The 19,397-nt window shown below is 43.0% G+C and overlaps 2 protein-coding genes across 2 annotated transcripts; both read left to right on the top strand.

Annotated features, from left to right (window-relative positions):
• The first annotated feature begins 8,316 nt into the window (after positions 1–8,316).
• Positions 8,317–8,967, top strand: LOC142174529 (uncharacterized). Its single transcript, XM_075240340.1, has one exon. It carries the CDS (start codon positions 8,317–8,319, stop codon positions 8,965–8,967), a length of 651 nt encoding a protein of 216 aa, XP_075096441.1.
• Positions 8,968–10,389: 1,422 nt separating this feature from the next.
• LOC142174528 (uncharacterized) lies at positions 10,390–10,821 on the top strand. Its single transcript, XM_075240339.1, has one exon. The coding sequence runs from the start codon at positions 10,390–10,392 to the stop codon at positions 10,819–10,821; it is 432 nt and encodes a 143-aa protein (XP_075096440.1).
• The last annotated feature ends 8,576 nt before the right edge of the window (positions 10,822–19,397 follow it).

The raw sequence follows: 19,397 nt of genomic DNA, 5'->3' as shown, positions 1-19,397 counted from the left end.
GTTTACCGCGGGATAGGAGAAGGCTACAAAGAACCCCGAGCAAGAGGAAATTACCCAAAAAATGAGGAGCATGGAACAGAGCCTTAAGAATATACAAGGCTTAAGCAGAGAAAAGAGCGTATCCTACACTGATCTATGTATGTTCCCATATGTCCATTTGCCCCTGGGTTTCAAGATCCCAAAGTTCGAAAAGTATGACGGGCACGGAGATGCCATAGCCCACCTCAAGAGATATTAGAACCAATTAAGAGGGGTAGGCGGAAAAGAAGAGCTCCTAATGGCTTATTTCGGAGAGAGTCTAGTTGGCATTGCATTTGAGTGGTACATGGATCAGGACATATCTCATTGGCACATTTGGGATGATCTGGCTCGAGATTTTGTCAGGCAGTTTCAGTATAACATAGACATAGCTCATGACAGGAATTCTCTGTCGAATCTCAAGAAGAAGTCATTGGAAAGTTTCCGAGAATATGCTGTTAAATGGCACAAACAAGCGGCCAGTGTCAAGCCCCCGATGGATGAAACGGAAATGGTTAGTGTTTTTCTACAAGCCCAAGTCTCTCCTGAATCACCTTAACCTTCTCTAAAGCATCTTGAACCAAATCTGTGCCCAGTAACCTGGTCTCACCTGGCTCAAACCAACCCACCGGAGATCTACACCGCCTGCCATATAAAGCCTCATACGGTGCCATCTGAATGCTGGACTGATAGCTGTTATTGTAAGCAAACTCCGCCAATGGAAAGAACTGATCCCACGACCCCCCAAACTCAATCACACATGCATGGAGCATATCCTCAAGAATCTGAATAGTGCGCTCGGACTGTCCGTCCGTCTGAGGGTGAAATGCTGTGCTCAACTCCACCCGAGTACCCAACTCCTGCTAAACGGCCCTCCAAAACCGTGATGTAAACTGAGTTCCTTTATCTGAAATAATGGAAACTGGTATACCATGCAGATGAACAACCTCCCGGATATAAATCTCTGCCTATTGTTCCGAAGAATAAGTAGTACACATAGGAATGAAATGAGCGGACTTGGTCAGCCGATCCACAATCACCCAAATAGCATCAAACTTCTTCAAAGTCCGTGGGAGTCCAACTACAAAGTCCATGGTGATCCACTCCCACTTCCACTCTAGAATCTCTATCTGCTGAAGCAACCCACCTGGTCTATGATGCTCATACTTCACCTGCTGACAGTTGAGACACCGAGCTACGAATCCCACTATATCTTTCTTCATCTGCCTCCACCAGTAGTGCTGCCTCAAATCCTGATACATCTTCGCGGCACCCGGATGAATGGAATACCGCGAGCTATGGGCCTCATCTAGAATCAACTCTTGAAGCCCATCCACATTGGGTACACAAACCCGACCTTGCATCCTCAATACCCCATCATCACCAATAGTCACATCCCTAGCATCTCCGTGCTGAACCTTGTCCTGGAGGACAGACAAATAAAGGTCATCATACTGCCGCTCCCTGATACGATCAAATAAAGAAGACCGAGAAACTACGCAAGCTAGAACCCGACTGGGCTCCGAAAGATCTAACCTCACAAATTGGCTATCTAAGGCCTGAATATCCATCGCCATAGGCCTCCTGATGCTGGTAAATATGCCAAACTCCCCAAACTCTCTGCCCGACGACTCAAGGTGCCAGCCACCACATTGGCCTTGCCCGAGTGATACAAAATAGTGATGTCATAATCCTTCAGCAGCTCTAACCACCTCATCTGGCGCAAATTAAGATCCTTCTGCTTGAACAGATGCTGCAAACTATGATGATCGGTATAAATCTCATAAGGTACGCCGTACAAATAATGACGCCAAATCTTTAAGGCGTGAACAATAGCAGCTAACTCAAGATCGTGAATAGGGTAATTCTTCTCATGTATCTTCAACTGTCTGGGTGCGTAGGCAATCACCCTACCATCCTACATCAACACCGCTCCGAGGCCGACCCTCGAGGCATCACAATAGACTGTATAAGACCCCGAACCTATAGGCAGTATCAAAATTGAGGCTGTGGTCAAAACTGTCTTGAGCTTCTGAAAGCTCGCCTCACACTCCTTTGTCCACTGAAATGGAGCACCCTTCTGGGTCAATCTAGTCATAGGGGCTGCAATCGATGAAAACCCCTCCACAAAACGACGGTAGTAGCCAGCCAAACCAAGGAAACTGCGGATCTCGGTAGCTGATGATGGCCTGGGCCAACTTTTCACAGCCTCTATCTTCTTCGGATCCACCTGAATACCCTCACTCGATACTACGTGGCCTAAGAATGCCACTGAATCCAACCAAAACTCACATTTCAAGAACTTTGCATATAACCTCTTCTCTCTTAGAGTCTGAAGCACAATCCTCAAATGCTGCTCATGATCTTTCCGACTCCGGGAATATACCAGAATGTCATCAATAAAGACAATAACAAAAGAGTCAAGATATGGCCGGAATACACTGTGCATCAGGTGCATAAAGGCTGCTAGGGCATTGGTCAGCCCAAATGACATAACAAGAAATGCATAATGACCATACCGAGTCCTGAAAGCAGTCTTCGGGATATTTGGCTCCCGAATATTCAACTGATGATAACCTGAGCGCAAATCAATCTTGGAAAACACCCGTGCACCCTGAAGCTGGTCAAATAGATTATCAATACGAGGCAAAGGATAACGGTTCTTCACTGTAACTTTGTTCAACTGGTGATAGTCAATACACAAACGCATAGAACCATCATTTTTCTTCACAAACAAGACAGGAGCACCCCAAGGTGAAACACTGGGTCGAATAAAACCCTTATCAAGAAATTTATATAACCGATCCTTCAACTCCTTCAACTCAGGAGGAGCCATACGATACGGAGGAATAGAAATAGGCTGAGTGTCTGGCAATAGATCAATGCCAAAATCAATATCTCTATCAGGCGGCATGCCTGGAAGATCAGCTAGAAACACAATCGGGAAAGTCCCGTACTACTGGAACTGAATCAACTGAAGGAGTATCAATACTGACGTCTCTCACATAAGCTAAATATGCGTCACACCCCTTCTCAACCATACGCTGAGCTTTAAGAAAGGAAATAACTCTACTGGGAGTGTAATCTAAAGCACCCCTCCACTCAACACACGGTATACCTGGCATAGCCAGCGTCACGTTTTTGGCATGACAATCAAGAATAGCATAATGGGGTGACAACCAGTCCATGCCCAAGATAATATCAAAATCAACCATGCTGAGTAATAATAGATCGGATCTGGTCTTAAAACCACTAAGAGCAACCAAACACGACTGATAAATGCGGTCCACAGCAAGAGAATCTCCCACAGGAGTAGAAACATAAATAGGGGCACTCAATGAATCCCGAGATATACCCAAATGGAGAATAGTAAGAGGACACATAAGAATAAGTAGAGCCTGGATCGAATAGAACCGATGCCTCTCTATGACAAACTAGTATAGTACCTATGATGACAGAATCGGAGGCAACAACCTCGGTATGGGTAGGAAGGGCATAGTATCTAGCCTGGCCTCCCCCTCTAGGGAGACCTCTACCTCCCTAACCTCCACCTCTAGCTGGCTGAGCAGGTAGGGTAGCAGCTGGAGCTGTAATCATAGCCTGAGAATTTTGCGGGGCACGCTGTGGCTAAGAAATCTGTGGAGGTGCACCACTCCCATGTCTAGGGCAATCCCTCACCACATGACAGGTGTCACCACACTCAAAACAAGCCCTGGGAGTACGTAGTAGCTGTGACTGGCTCGGGCCAGGTCTGCTGGACTGACCTCTAAAAGCACCCCGCCAAGGAGGCGCGCTAGAAATCAGAGGTGCATAGTAAGACTCCTGAGATATGGGAGGAGCTGGAGCACTGCTGGCTACTAGAAGAGCTGAATGAACGGGGCGACTCATATAACCCCTACCATGGCGACCTGAAGCTGGGGTACGGACACTAGAATAATAGCCCGACTCTCGAGACCTCTTGGCCTCCCTCTCCTCTCTCTCTCTGGTATGCATACCCTCAATACTTTTAGCAACGTTCACCACCTGCTGATAAGAAATATCCATCTCCAACTCGCAAGCCATGCTAGATCTAATGCTGGGAATAAGGCCCTCAATAAACTGGTGAACCCTCTCGCGGACAGTAGCAACCAAAGCTGGTGCATGCCTGGCCAAACTGGTGTAACGAACAACATAATCTGAAACCGTCATAGCACCCTGGCGCAAATGCTCAAACTCCGCACGCCATGCATCCCTAAGGCTTTGAGGAACATACTCTCTTAGGAACAAATCCGAAAACTGAGCCCAAGTCAGTGAAGCAGCCGCATCTGGACTATCTAACTTATAGGTGCGCCACCAATCATAGGCGGCCCCTCGAAGCTGGAATGTAGTGAAAGAAACCCCCCTTGATCCTGAGATACCCATAGTGCGGAGAATACGATGGAACTTATCCAGAATCCCAGAGCATCATCTGATGCTAAACCACTAAAAATAGGAGGCTTATACTTCTTGAACCTCTCAAGTCTCCGCTGCTCATCCTCTAAAACAACTGCCCTGTCCTCGAGTCAAACTGGCACTGCAGACGGTACAAGAATAGCCTCTGGGATCTGATCAACATGCACTCGCTGCTCGGGAGTGCAGGCTACGGGAGTCTGTGCTCCTCCCCCAGCCCGGGATGTGGCTGCAACAAGGGGAAGCAACCCTGCCTGAGCCAAAGTGGTGTACATGCTCATGAACTGTGCCAGAGTCTCCTGAAGTGCTGGAATGGTAGTGGTAGTAGGCGTATCAGGCGCCTAGACTCCGGTTGGAACTGTTGGTGGTACCTCGGTGGCAGCTCGCGCAAGTGCTCTGGTTGCACCATGTGTGTGTCCTTGGCCTCTACCCCGGCCCCGGCCTTTGACGGCTGCAGTAGGGGGCACGGGTGCCTGATCATCTCGGGTAGCACGTATCCTCACCATCTGTGAGAGAATAGAAGATAGAAGTTTAGGAATGTGATGTAAAAAATCTCGCACGACCGGAAAATCAAATGAAGTGGAATTTTCCTAACGGTTACATAGCCTCTCGTAGATAAGTATAGACATCTTTGTAACGATCAGCGAGACTCTAATAAATCGGCTTGTGATCCATGACTCCTATGAACCTAGAGCTCTGATACCAACTTTTCATGACCCCGGTTCGCCCTCAGTGAACCATCATGATGGCACCTAGTCTCTACGACTAGGTAAGCTTAAACTTGCGAAAGTAAAACAATTTAAAACAGAAATAAGGCAATAAAAGTATTAAATGTGCCGCTCGGCATACACCATATTTATAGAGATCTTAAAACCAACATCTAAATCCAAGACCCAGAAACCAACGAATCACAAGCTAAGAAGTAGTACATAGCTCTAACTCTGGAATGTCTAAATAGAACAAATAATACAGAAGGGATAAATACTAAAACGGGAACAGAAAGGGACTCCTTGGTCTGCGGACCCGATAGATATACCTCGAAGTCTCTATAGCAATCGCCTCCCTCAGGGATGGTAGGCCCGAGTAGCGGTACCTGGATCTGCACATGAAAAACATGCGCAGAAAGGGCATAAGTACACCACAGCAGTACTCAGTAAGTGCCAAGCCTAACCTCGGTTGAGTAGTGACGAGGAAGGTCAGGATCCTACTGAGATACAATAAGATATAAAGTATGACAAGGTAAGATAAGTAATTCAGTTGCAACCAGCAATAAAAATTTTGATACGAGATAGTAAGGAAATGCAATAACCAAAACAGAGGCTAAAACAATCACTAGGATAATAATCGGGGATCTCTTGGTATCCTCATTATACATTAGGGATCTCTTGTTATCCCGAGGATCTCTTGGTATCCTCATTTTTTTATACTAGGGATCTCTTGGTATCCCGAGGATCTCTTGGTATCCTTATTATACTAGAGATCTCTTGGTATCCCGATGATCTCTTGGTATCCTCATTATATACTTGTTCAATATGTGTGCAGGGGGAATCTCCCGGAATAAAATCCGTAGTCGCAAAGTAAACACACAGCATCAACACGAAGAATACACAATTACAGTCAAGTTTCATATCAAGGTAAAACAGGTATTTCAAGCCTAGCATGTTGCACATAATCCAAATGAGGCATTTCGAGCAAGTAAATTTATTAAGTCAATTAGACATGCTTCTCTAGAATAACAACAGGCTTAAATTCCAAGTAGTGTAAACAAAAAGGGAAGAAAATACAATTAAGGCTAATTTTAATGAAAATAGGATTTTCAACAATTAGCACAAGTACGCGCCCGTAACCTCACCTACAAGGCATTTCAATTACCACTATTCCAATCCTAAGGGGAGAGTCCCCCGCACAAGGTTAGACAAGCCACTTACCTCGAACCGGCTCACAATCAATCCGAAACCACGTTCTTGCCATGAGTATTCGACTTCCAATGGCCCAAATCTACTCAATTAAATTTCATAATGTAAATAACACTTCAATTAACTGATTCTACAATTAAAATCTAAGCTAATACGCAAAATTATGTGAAATGACCAAAATGCCCCTCGGGCCCACGTCTCGGAATCTGACGAAACTTACAAAATCTGATAACCCATTCTGATACAAGTTCAACCGTACAAAAATTATCAAGTTCCGACATCGTATTGGCTTTCAATCGTATTTTTTTCGTTTTTGGAAGATTTGGTAAAAATCTGATTTTTTTCTTCCATAAATTCATGATGTAAATAAGTATGGAATCATGATCTATAAAGAATTTATGATAAAGAACACTTACCTCATTCAAATTTGTGAAAGTCCCTCTGAAAATCGCCAAAACAGAGCTCCCCCAACTCTATTTTTGTCAAAAATGGCCAAACCCCCCGTTTTATAACGTTTTACGATTCGGGCGCCACAGGTGGCTCCGGGCGATGGTTCCAGTAGCCAAAAATAATTTTGGCGCCATGGATGGCACCCCGCGCTACCTTGGGCATTGGCGATGGGAAATTATTTTTCCCCGACACGAAAATGGGCATAACTCAGTCATACGATGTCCGAATTTGACGATTCTTTTGCTATGGATCCGAAATTTCGATACGGATCTAATGCTTCAATCAAAACTGAATTTGGAGCTCATTTGCTTAATGTGTTACTACTTATTCTTGAAGAACGACACCGAAACATTCTTGAAATGCCCAAGTTAAACTCCAATGACCATACAAACTCCACCCGAGGCCCTCGGGACCTCGACCAAATATATCAACAAGTCCTAAAATGTCATGCGGATTTACTCGGAATTTTAAATCGTGCCAAGCAACATCAAAACTACAATTCACTCCTCAATTCGGACTTATGAGTTTCAAACTTTTCCTTTTACAAAGCGCGTGCCGAAACATATCAAATGAATCCGGGATGACTTCAAATTTTGCACACAAGTCATAAATGACATAATGGAGTTGTTCCAATTTTCAGAATCAGATTCCGACCCCGATATCAAAAAGTCAACTCTCGGTCAAACTTTCCAAAAATCTTCTATTTCCCTACTTTCGCCAAAATGCGCTGAATTATCCTACGGGCTTCCAAATCCGAATATGCGCATAAGTCCAAATCATCGTATGAAGCTATTAGAATCGTAAAAAATTTCATTCCGGGGTCGTCTTCACACTGTTATGACTATAGTCAACTTTCCAACACTTAAGCTCTCATTTAGGGACTAAGTGTCCCAAAAGTCTCCGAAACTCAAAACCGAACGTACCGGCAAACCAAAATAGCAGAAATAAACTTGGGTAAAGTAGTTAACAGGGGATCGAGACGTAAATTCTAAAAACAACCGGTCGGGTCGTTACAAGTTATTGCAACCTCAGAGTCAGCGATAGCTGAAGAGAATAGGGCACTGCACCTTCGCGTGCTGGAAATGTAGGATGCCTGGTCCAATGGTAGAGAACCGCCAAGTGCCATACCCAGCTTCCCCGAGCTACTTCCCAGAGCAAGTGGAAATTCTAATGTCCCGATAAATTACCCGAATACCCCACTTGGATACCCCACCATCTCAACTCACTTCACCGGAGCACCTTCTGAGGTTTACCCCCAGGTAGTTTCGGGAGTGGCCTCCAACATATTTACCACACCACCAACCTCGGGCGCAGTACAACCAACTGTGCCCAGGTTAAGCTTTGATCCATCATCTTTCACTTTCCAAGTACCATCTTTTCCACCAGAACTTACTCATTTCACCACCGACTCTTACCCTCAATAACCCGGTACGAGTTTACCGCGGGATAGGAGAAGGCTACAAAGAACCCCGAGCAAGAGGAAATTAACCAAAAACTGAGGAGCATGGAACAGAGCCTTAAGAATATAGAAGGCTTAAGTAGAGAAAAGAGCGTATCCTACGCTGATCTATGTATGTTCCCATATGTACATTTGCCCCTGGGTTTCAAGACCCCAAAGTTCGAAAAGTATGATGGGCACGGGGATGCCATAGCCTACCTCAAGAGATATTGCAACCAATTAAGAGGGGCAGGCGGAAAAGAAGAGCTCCTAATAGCTTATTTCAGAGAGAGTCTAGTTGGCATTGCATTTGAGTGGTACATGGATCAGGACATATCTCATTGGCACATTTGGGATGATCTGGCTCGAGATTTTGTCAGACAGTTTCAGTATAACATAGACATAGCTCATGACAGGAATTCTCTGTCGAATCTCAAGAAGAAGTCATCGAAAAGTTTCCGAGAATATGCTGTTAAATGGCACGAACAAGCGGCTAGTGTCAAGACCCCGATGGATGAAATGGAAATGGTTAGTGTTTTTCTACAAGCCCAAGAGGTTGGCTACTTTCAGAATATAATGTTTGCAATGGGGAAACCGTTTGCTGAGGCCATCAAAATTGGTGAGATGGTCGACAATAGTGTGAAAATAGGGCGCATATTGAGCCAATCTTCCATAAGAGCTACATCCCAGAGGTGGCGATGGCATCTTCAAGTCTGAGAACCCCCCGTCCACCTAGAGGTTACTTCCCTCCAAGAACCCCACAACATTATTATCCTCATCAGGATGTGGCCTATGCTATGGCTCCTCAGCCGTACGCTGTAATGAACGCCCAGTCATATGCTCGGCCACAACAATAGTTTAACTAAAACCGAGCTCCATTTCCTAGAAATAACCCTCCTCACCAAGCTCAGTAAATCACCGACCTCCACAAAATAACTTCCCCTACAATGTCCGTGCTTGGGAGCCACCCAGAAGAACAAACTTTATGCCTATTGGTGAATCATACTCTAGCCTTTTCCCTAAACTGGTCCAAATAGGTTTGTTGCAACCCATACCCCAAACCAGGAAAACCCAGAGTCGCCCTCCTACCGACCCAGTGCTAGATGTGCTTACCATTCGGGAGCAGAAAGGCATGACAATAAAGACTATTGGACTCTCAAAAAGGAAATTGAAAACTTAATAGAACAAAAGAGAGTAGTGCTGAAAGATGAAGAGGTCCCCAAATTGACCAACAACCCATAATCGGCCCACAACAACGGGCCAGTTATTGGGATAATTTGTGAAGATAAAGAGTTTGACCCAGCCCTGAAAGCCATCATTGCCATAGCCGATGTGGAAAAGAAGCCAAAGGCTGCCGCAAAGCAAGATAAGGGGGGAGAAGAAGAGTAGCTCCGCTCCTCGAAGTGAAGAAAAGATTGTGTAAAACAAAACAGGGGCAGTACCCCCTAAAAACACCATTCTTTATGTTCCCCAAGCTCACAGGAAAGAACAGTTGGCATTGAGTCCTCCTAAGAGGTTCGATCTGAATAAGGGACCTAAGATGTATGTACCCAAAGGGACTTATGTGGCACGGGGACCAGTGAATCCACCTAGTCTGAATGAGCCTGTGGTCATTAGTCGCGCACAACAAAGGCCCATGAAAGACCCCACTACAGCCCCCTGGAACTACAATAGAGAAATTGTGACGTACAAGGGGAAAGAAATCAGAGGGGAAGTAAATGAAACCAACCCATATGGGAAATACCTCAATCTGGAGGAAGTGAACAATGCCAAGCAGAAGCGCTTCCCGCTCAAAAAGCCAGTTAGTGCCGAAGAAGCAGAGGAGTTCTTCCGAAAAATAAAAACTGCTGACTACAAGATAATTGACCAACTCTGGAAGTCTACTGCTCAGGTCTTCCTTTTGTCTCTACTGATAAGCTCAACTAAGCATCAGAAAGTGTTGATAAGGACCCTCAACGAAGCTTATGTTCCAATTGAAACCATTGTCGAACAATTGGAAAGGATCACAGAAAGATTCTTCGCAGTCAATCAGATTTTGCTTTAGCAAGAATGACTTGCCTCCAGAAGTGGACGCTCACAACAAAGCCCTCCATTTGACAGTTAAATGTGAGGGGTACTATGTAAAAAGAGTCATGGTGGATGGCGGATGGTGGATCAGGGGTCGACATATGCCTTCTCTCAACTTTGCAAAGAATGGAGATTGGGACTGAGAGAATCAGGCCTAACAATGTCAGTGTACATGCCTTTAACGGTATCAAGAGAGACACCATAGGCGAGATTGATTTGATCTTGACTATCGGTCCTGTGGATTTCGAGGTGACATTTCAGATTCTAGACATGGACACTTCTTATAATTTCCTTTTGGGAAGGCCTTGGATTTACGCGGCAGGGGCCGTACCTTCCACTCTCCACCAGATGGTGAAATTTCAATATGAAGATCAGGAAATTGTGGTTCATGGAGAAGACGAGCAGTCAATTTACCGGGACCCATCAGTCCCATGTCTCAAAGCCAGGGAAGGTAGCGAGCATATAGTTTATCAAGCCTTCGAGGTGGTGGTCGCAGATCAATGAGATGAGGGAAGCCCATATCCTCAGCCCTTTCTGTCAAATGCGTCCATCATGGTCACTACTAAAATAATCAAGCATGGTTATAAGCCTGGGTAGGGACTCGGGGCATCATTGCAAGGTATAACAGAACCTATCACTTTACCGACCAGCGAGAAGTTCTTCGGTATGGGTTTTCACGCCACAGAAGCTTATGTGACATGGAAAATGAACGAAAGAGCAATGGTTGGGTTTTACCTCAGCCGGTTCCATATCTCTGCAAAACATTCGTCAGGCCTAAGTACAACGAAGAGGAAGAAGATAAGGCCTTCACGACCGAGGAAATTGAGGACATATGTGGAGCCATGAGGCAGATATTGTATGAAACTAACATGGTCCAGCCAGGAGAAGGCTCGAGCACCGCTGAGGTCTGTATATGGTGCTTAATGCCAAGTTGCAAAACTGGAAGGCTACTCCATTACCAGTCAGGTGAGAACCCGGTAGTTTAGTCTTGCCACCTTTTCTATATCACGAGTTATTCCAGGGTGTAACTCGGATGTTTCTTTTAGTTTACTGTCTTTAAATTCCAATGTAAACCCTATTATATTCAAAGTTCAATGAAATGAAATCAATATTTCATCGTTCATGAATCTCTCTTTCTTCTTTTAGATTTTTTACTTTTTCTTATTTTTTCTTTTAGTTCTAATAATGCGGCTTTAATAACATGACATGCCTGCAGACTTCATGCCCAAATCCAAACACGTTGTTTAATTATGAAATAATGAATCAAGAACCGGAATATGATGAAGAAGAAGCTTTTAGGGAAATAAATCGAGAATTGGAACAATTTGAGAATAAGCCTAAGCCAAATCTAAACGAAACCAAGCCAGTAAATTTGGGTAATTCAGAAGAGGTCCAAGAAACTATGATAAGCCTTCACACAGATGAAATAAATAGGGATGCACTGATCAAACTCTTGTTTGAATTCAAAGTTGTGTTTTCTTGGTCATACGATGATATGCCAGGATTAAGTGTTGATCTAGTGGTCCACAAGTTGCCGACTTTCCCCGATTACCCCCTGCCCAGCAAAAACAAAGGAAGTTCAAAACTGATATCAGTGACAAGATCAAAGAAGAGGTCACAAAACAGTTGAAGGCGGGGGTGATCTGAGTGGTCCGATATACCACATGGCTGGCTAATGTGGTCCCAGTGCCAAAGAAAGATGGGAAAACCCGAGTGTGCGTTGACTATCGGGATCTGAACAAAGCAAGTCCTAAGGACAACTTTCCTCTGCCAAACATCCATATCCTCATTGACAACTGTGCCAAACATGAGATGTAGTCTTTCGTGGATTGTTATGCTGGATATCATCAGGTCTTGATGGATGAATAAGATGCGGAAAAGACAGCCTCCACCAAACCCTAGTGCACCTATTGTTACAGGGTCATGCTTTTTGGTTTGAAGAACACCGGGGCAATGTACATGAGAGCTATGACCACCATCTTTCATGACATGATGCACCAAGAAATTGAGGTGTATGTGGATTATGTGATCATTAATTCCAAGACACAAGATGACCATGTTCGGGACCTAAGAAAGTTCTTTGAGCATCTGCGCAAATATGACTTGAAGCTAAATCCAACGAAGTGTGCATTTGGAGTTCTATCGGGCAAACTCTAGAGATATATAGTCAGTCGGAGGGGCATCGAGCTAGATCCAACAAAGATAAAGTCTATTCGGGATTTGCCTCCTCCGAGAACCAAGAAAGAGGTTATGAGCTTGCTGGGAAGATTGAATTACATCAGCCAGTTCATTGCTCAGTTGACATCCACATGTGAACCCATATTCAAGCTGTTGAAGAAAGATGCATCAATTAAATTGACGGATGAGTGTTAGGAAGCCTTCGATAAAATCAAAGAATATTTGTCAAATCCGCCAGTCTTGGTCCCACCCGAACCGGGGAGGCCTTTGTTTTTGTACCTGATAGTCTTGGAGAATTCCTTCGGCTATGTCCTCGGGTAACACGATGTGACCAAGAAGAAAGAGCAGGCAATATACTATCTGAGCAAGAAGTTTACTAGCTACGAAGCCAAATACACCCTGTTGGAAAGGACTTGCTGCGCCCTAACTTGGGTCGCTCAGAAGCTTAGGCATTACTTGTTGGCCAATACTACTTACCTCATCACCAGGCTGGACCCTTTGAAGTACATATTCCAGAAGCCGATGCCCATAAGGAGGTTAGCAAAATGGCAGATACTGCTCACTGAATTTGACATAGTCTATGTCACCCGCACGGTACTGAAAGCCCAGGCTTCAACAGATCACCTAGCTGAAAACCCCGTTGATGATGAATATCAGCCTTTGAGTACTTACTTCCCGGATGAGGAGGTGAATTCAGTTGAGGTAATTTCAGAAGATGCCAATACTTGGAAAATGTTCTTTGATGGAGCGGTGAACGCAGAAGGTGTCGGGATTGGGGCAATTTTAATCTCACCCACTGGTCAACACTATCGAGCCATAGCTCGGCTTCAGTTTTTATGCACAAACAACACTACTGAGTATGAAGCATGCATTATGGGTATGAATATGGCAATCGACCAAGATGTGGAAGAATTGATAATCATGGGAGATTCGGATCTGATCATCCGACAAGCTCAGGGAGAATGGGAAACTCGGGATGTCAAGCTTATTCCATACAGGCAACATGTGGAAGATCTTAGCAAGCAGTTCAAGTAAGTCAAGTTTAGGTACATTCCTCGTTTCACAATGAGTTAGCCGATGCACTCGCTACTTTAGCCTCGATGTTTCCATATCCAAGCAATCTCCACATTGACCCACTGGAAATCTTAATCGGGGAAAGGCATGGTTACTGCAATATGGTTGAGGTGGAACCAAATGTTCAGCCATGGTATCATGATATCAAGAGATTTCTGAAAATGAAGGAATATCCTGAGCATGCAAATGGAGACCAAACAAGAACCATTAGAAGGCTTGCCAGTGGTTTCTTTTTGAGCGGCAAGGTCTTATATAAAAGGACTCCAGATCTCAACTTGTTAAGATGTGTGGATGCCGAAGAGGCCGGAGAATCATGCATGAAGTGCACGCAGGAGTGTGTGGACCCCACATGAATGGATACATCCTGGCAAAGAAAATCCTTCGAGCAGGCTATTACTGGATGACTATGAAAAAAGATTGCTTCAGTTTTGTTCTAAAATGTCATCAGTGTCAGGTGCACGGTGACCTGATTCATGCACCGCCTATAGAACTACATCCTATGTCAGCACCTTGGCCATTTGTTGCTTGGGGTATCGATGTCATTGGGCCAATCGAGCCAAAAACATCAAATGGGCATAGATTCATATTGGTTGCCATTGACTACTTCACAAAAATGGGTTGAAGTGGTCACTCTTAAAGCCGTCACTAAGAAACGATAGTAGATTTCGTGCACTCCAGCATCATTTGCCATTTTGGTATCCCTACAACCATCATTACGGACAATGCTACGAATTTGAATAGTCATTTGGTGAGGGAGATATGCGAACAATTCAAGATCACGCATCAGAACTCTACCCCTTATTGGCCCAAAGCTAATGGTGCTGTTAAAGCAGCAAACAAGAATATCAAGAAGATTCTTAGGAATATGATCCAAAGTTCCAAGCAATGGCATGAAATGTTGCCGTTTGCATTGTTGTGATATCGCACAACTGTGCGCACATTATTCGGAGCGACCCCTATCTATTGGTTTATGGAACTGAAGCCGTAATACCTATAGAAGTTGAAATTACTTCTCTCTGAATTATCGTCGAGGTTGAAGTTAAGGATAGTGAATGGGTCAAAACCCATCTGGAACAGTTAACCCTGATCGATGAAAAGCTAATGGCCGCAATCTGCCACGGGCAGTTGTACCAACAAAGAATGGCCCGTGCCTACAACAAGAAAGTGCGGCCTAGGAACTTTGAAGTGGGGCAACTCGTTTTGAGGCGTATTCTCCCTCACCACCAAGAAGAAAATGAAAGTTCTCTCCAAACTGGAAGGGTCCATACATTATAGGGAAACTGTTGCCAAAAAGGGTGTTGTACCTGGGAGACAATGAAGCAGAATGACCCCAAAACAGCTGTATATGCAGACGCAGTCAAAATGTATTATATTTAATCTTGCTGCAGCAACAATATTATCTGATTGAGATGACGAAGGCCTTCATTCTCGCTATCCCAAACACTTCAACTCTTTTGCTAACCCTTTGAGCCGGTTACCTTTCTTTGATTACCCTATTTGGAACCTGAAAACGTTTGGAAAAAAATCAAAACAAAACAAAAAGAAAAAAAAACAAAAACAAAAGTTTACCTGAACTATGTTCGACTTGATTCTGAAAGGATACGTAGGCAGCCTCTCTCTGGGGTTCATTCACACCAAAACAAAATTCCAAATTCCCCCAAAAGTGAAACTGGAGCAGATGTTATAATAATTTGACGACGGTTCGCCTGAAAGATTCCAAAGTTGTAATTCAATCCAAATTCTTTTTACCCCAAACCCTGTTCAAGTCCTTCCGATCAATCGGTAAAAGATGTTCAAAATCGGAGAACGTGGCTACTTGGATCCGATGCAATCAAAATTAGAGAAACAAAATGAGAGAGTCTTGTTGGTGAAAACCAACATGGGCACTGTAAGGCAATGGTGAGTAGAGAAGCTGAAAAATGAGAGAGTCTTGTTAGTGAAAACTCGCAAAGAGCACTATAAGGTGACGATGAGAAGAGAAATGAGAGAGGTCCATTGGCGAAAACCTGCAAAGGGCACCATTGATCGAAAAGAGGGAATTCTTTACAACCATCAGCACTGATATGAGTCGTTGCAAGGTTTCTCAGTTTTGAGATATGGATTATGAAGGGTCTTTGCAAGATCGGATGGTTGCGCAGATCGGGTATCCAGTCCAAAAAGCATGTCATGCCTATTGAAGTCTGCATGCACTCTAGATAATTCCTTCTTTCTTTCCCCAAAAAGGGACGCTTCTCGTTAAGTTCATTATCCTATCTTTTGTTTACTTTTCATTGAGTCTCTTTCGGTCTAATCCCTATTCGAAACTGGTACAAAGAAAAGATAGCAAGATTGGTTTTATAGGTTTCTGCTTAACAAAAGCCAAATCCAAAAAAAGCACCCAGCCTCAGCAGGTGCATCAAGTCGATCTCGACTGGCCATGATGGCCAATGATCCAGGTTCAAATTTATTGAAAAGGAAAGAAATCCAAAGTCAAGTGTCCGTAAAGGTAGAATAAGGTGAAAAGGACAAAGTCCCACATGGGTGAACCCTCATGTGAAATTTTGGAAAGTCAAGGTCCTTGGTTTTAGAAGAGAAATCGATCTCCAGAAAGCCAATGAGTAGTAGAGGTTTTCATTAAAAGAGTTGGGCCAAGATCAAAACATCAAGGCCACAAAACCAACCACCGTTCCAAACTAACCGTTGTTCTTTGTTTGAAAACATGAAACAAGTGCAATCCAAAGCAACCTTGCAAGAAGCAGGTGCAACCAAAAGAAACTGCGCAAGAGCTAGAAACAACTTTGTAGAAACAATCCATAAAGGAAAGTTCCCCCAAAATTCTTTCCCGCATTTACTCATTCTATGAAAAAAAGAAGAAGGGAAAGAAAAAAAAAAGATAAGAAGAAAAAAATCAAAAATATGGTAGCCTAGAGTCTCTACTCCCTAGTTGAAGTTATTTTAGACATAGGGTCTCCACTCCCTAGTCGCCTTTCCAACATAGGGTCTCCACTCCCTAGTTGAGTTTATTTTTTAGACATATGGTCTCCACTCTCTAATCTCCTTTCCAACATAGGGTCTCCACTCCCTAGTTGAGTTTATTTTTAGACATAGGGTCTCCACCCCCTAGTCGCCTTTTCAACATAGGGTCTCCACTCCCTAGTTGAGTTTATTCTTAGATATAGGGTCTCCACTCCCTAGTCGCCTTTCCAACATAGGGTATCCACTCCCTAGTCGAGTTTATTTTTAGACATAGGGTCTCCACTCCCTAGTCGCCTTTCCAACATAGGATCTCCACTCCCTAGTTGAGTTTATTTTTAGATATAGGGTCTCCACTCCCTAGTCGCCTTTCCAACATAGGGTCTCCACTCCCTAGTCGCCTTTCCAACATAGGGTCTCCACTCCCTAGTTGAGTTTATTTTTAGACATAGAGTCTCTACTCCCTAGTCGCCTTTCCAACATAGGATCTCCACTCTCTAGTTGAGTTTATTTTTTAGACATAGGGTCTCCACTCCCTAGTCGCCTTGGGGCTCCACTCCCTAGTTGAGTTTATTTTTTAGACATAGGGTCTCCACTCCCTAGTTGCCTTTCCAACATATTGTCTCAACTCTCTAGTTGAGTTTATTTTTTAGACATAGGGTCTCCACTCCCTAGTCGCCTTTTCAACATAGGGTCTCCACTACCTAGTTGAGTTTATTTTAGACATAGGGTCTCCACTCCCTAGTCGCTTTTCCAACATAGGGTCTCCACTCCCTAGTTGAGTTTATTTATAGACATAGGGTCTCCACTTCCTAGTTGAAGTTATTTTTAGATATAGGGTCTCTAATCCCTAGTCTCCTTTTCCGACATAGGGTCTCCACTCCCTAGTTTATTTTATTTTTAGATATAGGGCTCCACTCCCTAACCTCTTTTTTCCAAGGACACACAATCCTGATTTTATTGCTTTCAATAAAGAAATAGTTTTGATTTTGTTACAATAACTCACGAAATTTTTCTAGTGAAAATTGGGGCAAAAAAGTTCGTTCATTTGTTTGTGTTGGTGCTTGAACAGATTTTCATCGTGAGGCACAAGGTTTGAGATGACCAAAAGAAGAAGTCTCAACCCAAATAAAAGAGAAGAAAAAACAAGAAAAGAAGTTGAAATCAAGGTGCAAAAGCGGAGAAAAGATGCGGACTACTCAAAATTTGATTGAAGTCACAAGCTTCTCATGTCCCGCCTTGATCCGAAAAGTTAAAGTGGAATGAACCAGCAGTTGCAGCTGACGAGCATCAAGATTCAGATCAAAGTCTGCAGGAAGAACCATCCAAGACTCAAGATCAAGCTTTAGAAGGTTTATAGATAGGAATCTTGTAACTCGTAGTTGATAGGTTTAGCTAGTTTAGCTTTTTATCTTTTATTTCGGTGTAATAAGGAGCTCAACAAGCAGAAACAACAGCAACAACAGTAAAATCACAGTTTACCGGTAGTCCCAACTACCAAAACTTCCAAAACTACACTGACCTGATTCCTTTATAGCCAATGATATGTAGGCAACCTCCGAAGCAAGGTTCAGTCAGACTCTATCAAAAGCTGCTTCTCATGGAGTTTTCCAATGGGCAAAAATCCCTCATAATTGCTCATTTTATCTTTGTCCAAGAACCCTTCATGTTTCCGAGCAAAGAGGGGCAACTGTGAGCATGTAATTTTTGCCCTATACAAACTACCCCTATAAAATCCCAAGAAAATAAATTTTTTCTTAATTATTTGCCATTTTAGGAATTTTGTAGAATTTTTATTAATTGTTTGCATTTTTCTGTGCATGTTTAATTTTATTAGAAAATCATGAAAATTCCAAAATACCATGCATTGCATTTAGATTTTTTTAAATATATTTTTAGTATTAATTAATTAAATATTTGCTTTATTTAAAGTAAAAATCACAAAAAATGGCCCATTTCTACATTTTCCCCTTTATTTTTAAATTATTAATTTTTCTCTTTTAATTTAAGATTAAGTAACGTTTATAATTTTTATAATTAGATAATTATCTAATTTTACAATTTAGGTAATTTAGGATTTTTATCTTAGAAATTCATTAATTAAAAAAAAAAGAAAAAATGAAGAAGAGAAAAACAATTTGGGTTGAAATGCATTTGTCTTAACCCCCAGCCCAAATACCCGCCGGTCCAGCCCCAAAAAATGATACCTGACCCGCCTATTTGACCCGCCCGTCTCCCTTTACTATATAAGATCCTTATATTATTTCCCCTAATTCAAACCCTAAATCTAGAAACAACAAGAACGACACCCACCTGTACAATTCATCGTCTTTTTCACTGAGTCAGCCTCAACTCGCCTGAAACTCAGGCGAGTTCACACAAATGAGCCCCCTCCTCTCCACGTTACTTTATTCCAACGGATTTCTGTCAGAGAAGAAGGAATATTCCCCCCAAATTTGCACGATTTATGTACTATGGATCGATTTGCTGGATGAATGGGAGCCGTGGATGGATGTAAATTGATCCATGCCTTCCATTTGTCCCTAAAATCGTTCAAAAACGAGGGGATTTTTCGGATTTTTGGGCAGAAGCTTCATGATTTTTGAGGGTTATATACAAGATGTGTTTTCTTGTTTAAGGGGTAGAAAAAAAATCAGAGAAAAATCTAAGAAAAAAATTTCGAAATTTGAGGAGAGTAAAATTTTCTAGGGTTCTTGAAGTTGCCACTTTCTTCAGGCTGTTTCTTTTTAGTTTGCTTCTCTTCAGAAAACACACAAAAAGCACAAATGGTCTGAGTTCATTTTCATTCGAGTTTACTTCATTTCAAGAGAAAATTTCAAAAAACAAAAATCACTAAAACAGATTTTTAGCATTTA

The sequence above is a fragment of the Nicotiana tabacum genome, chromosome 20, assembly GCF_000715075.1.
Source record: "Nicotiana tabacum cultivar K326 chromosome 20, ASM71507v2, whole genome shotgun sequence".
Classification (NCBI taxonomy): domain Eukaryota; kingdom Viridiplantae; phylum Streptophyta; class Magnoliopsida; order Solanales; family Solanaceae; genus Nicotiana; species Nicotiana tabacum.
This window is presented reverse-complemented; position numbering and strand designations above follow the sequence as displayed.

What these genes read in the sequence shown, in the direction of transcription:
- LOC142174529 (XM_075240340.1), top strand. Translation starts at nt 8,317, where the DNA reads ATGGAACAGAGCCTTAAGAATATAGAAGGCTTAAGTAGAGAAAAGAGC.
- LOC142174528 (XM_075240339.1), top strand. Translation starts at nt 10,390, where the DNA reads ATGGCGGATGGTGGATCAGGGGTCGACATATGCCTTCTCTCAACTTTG.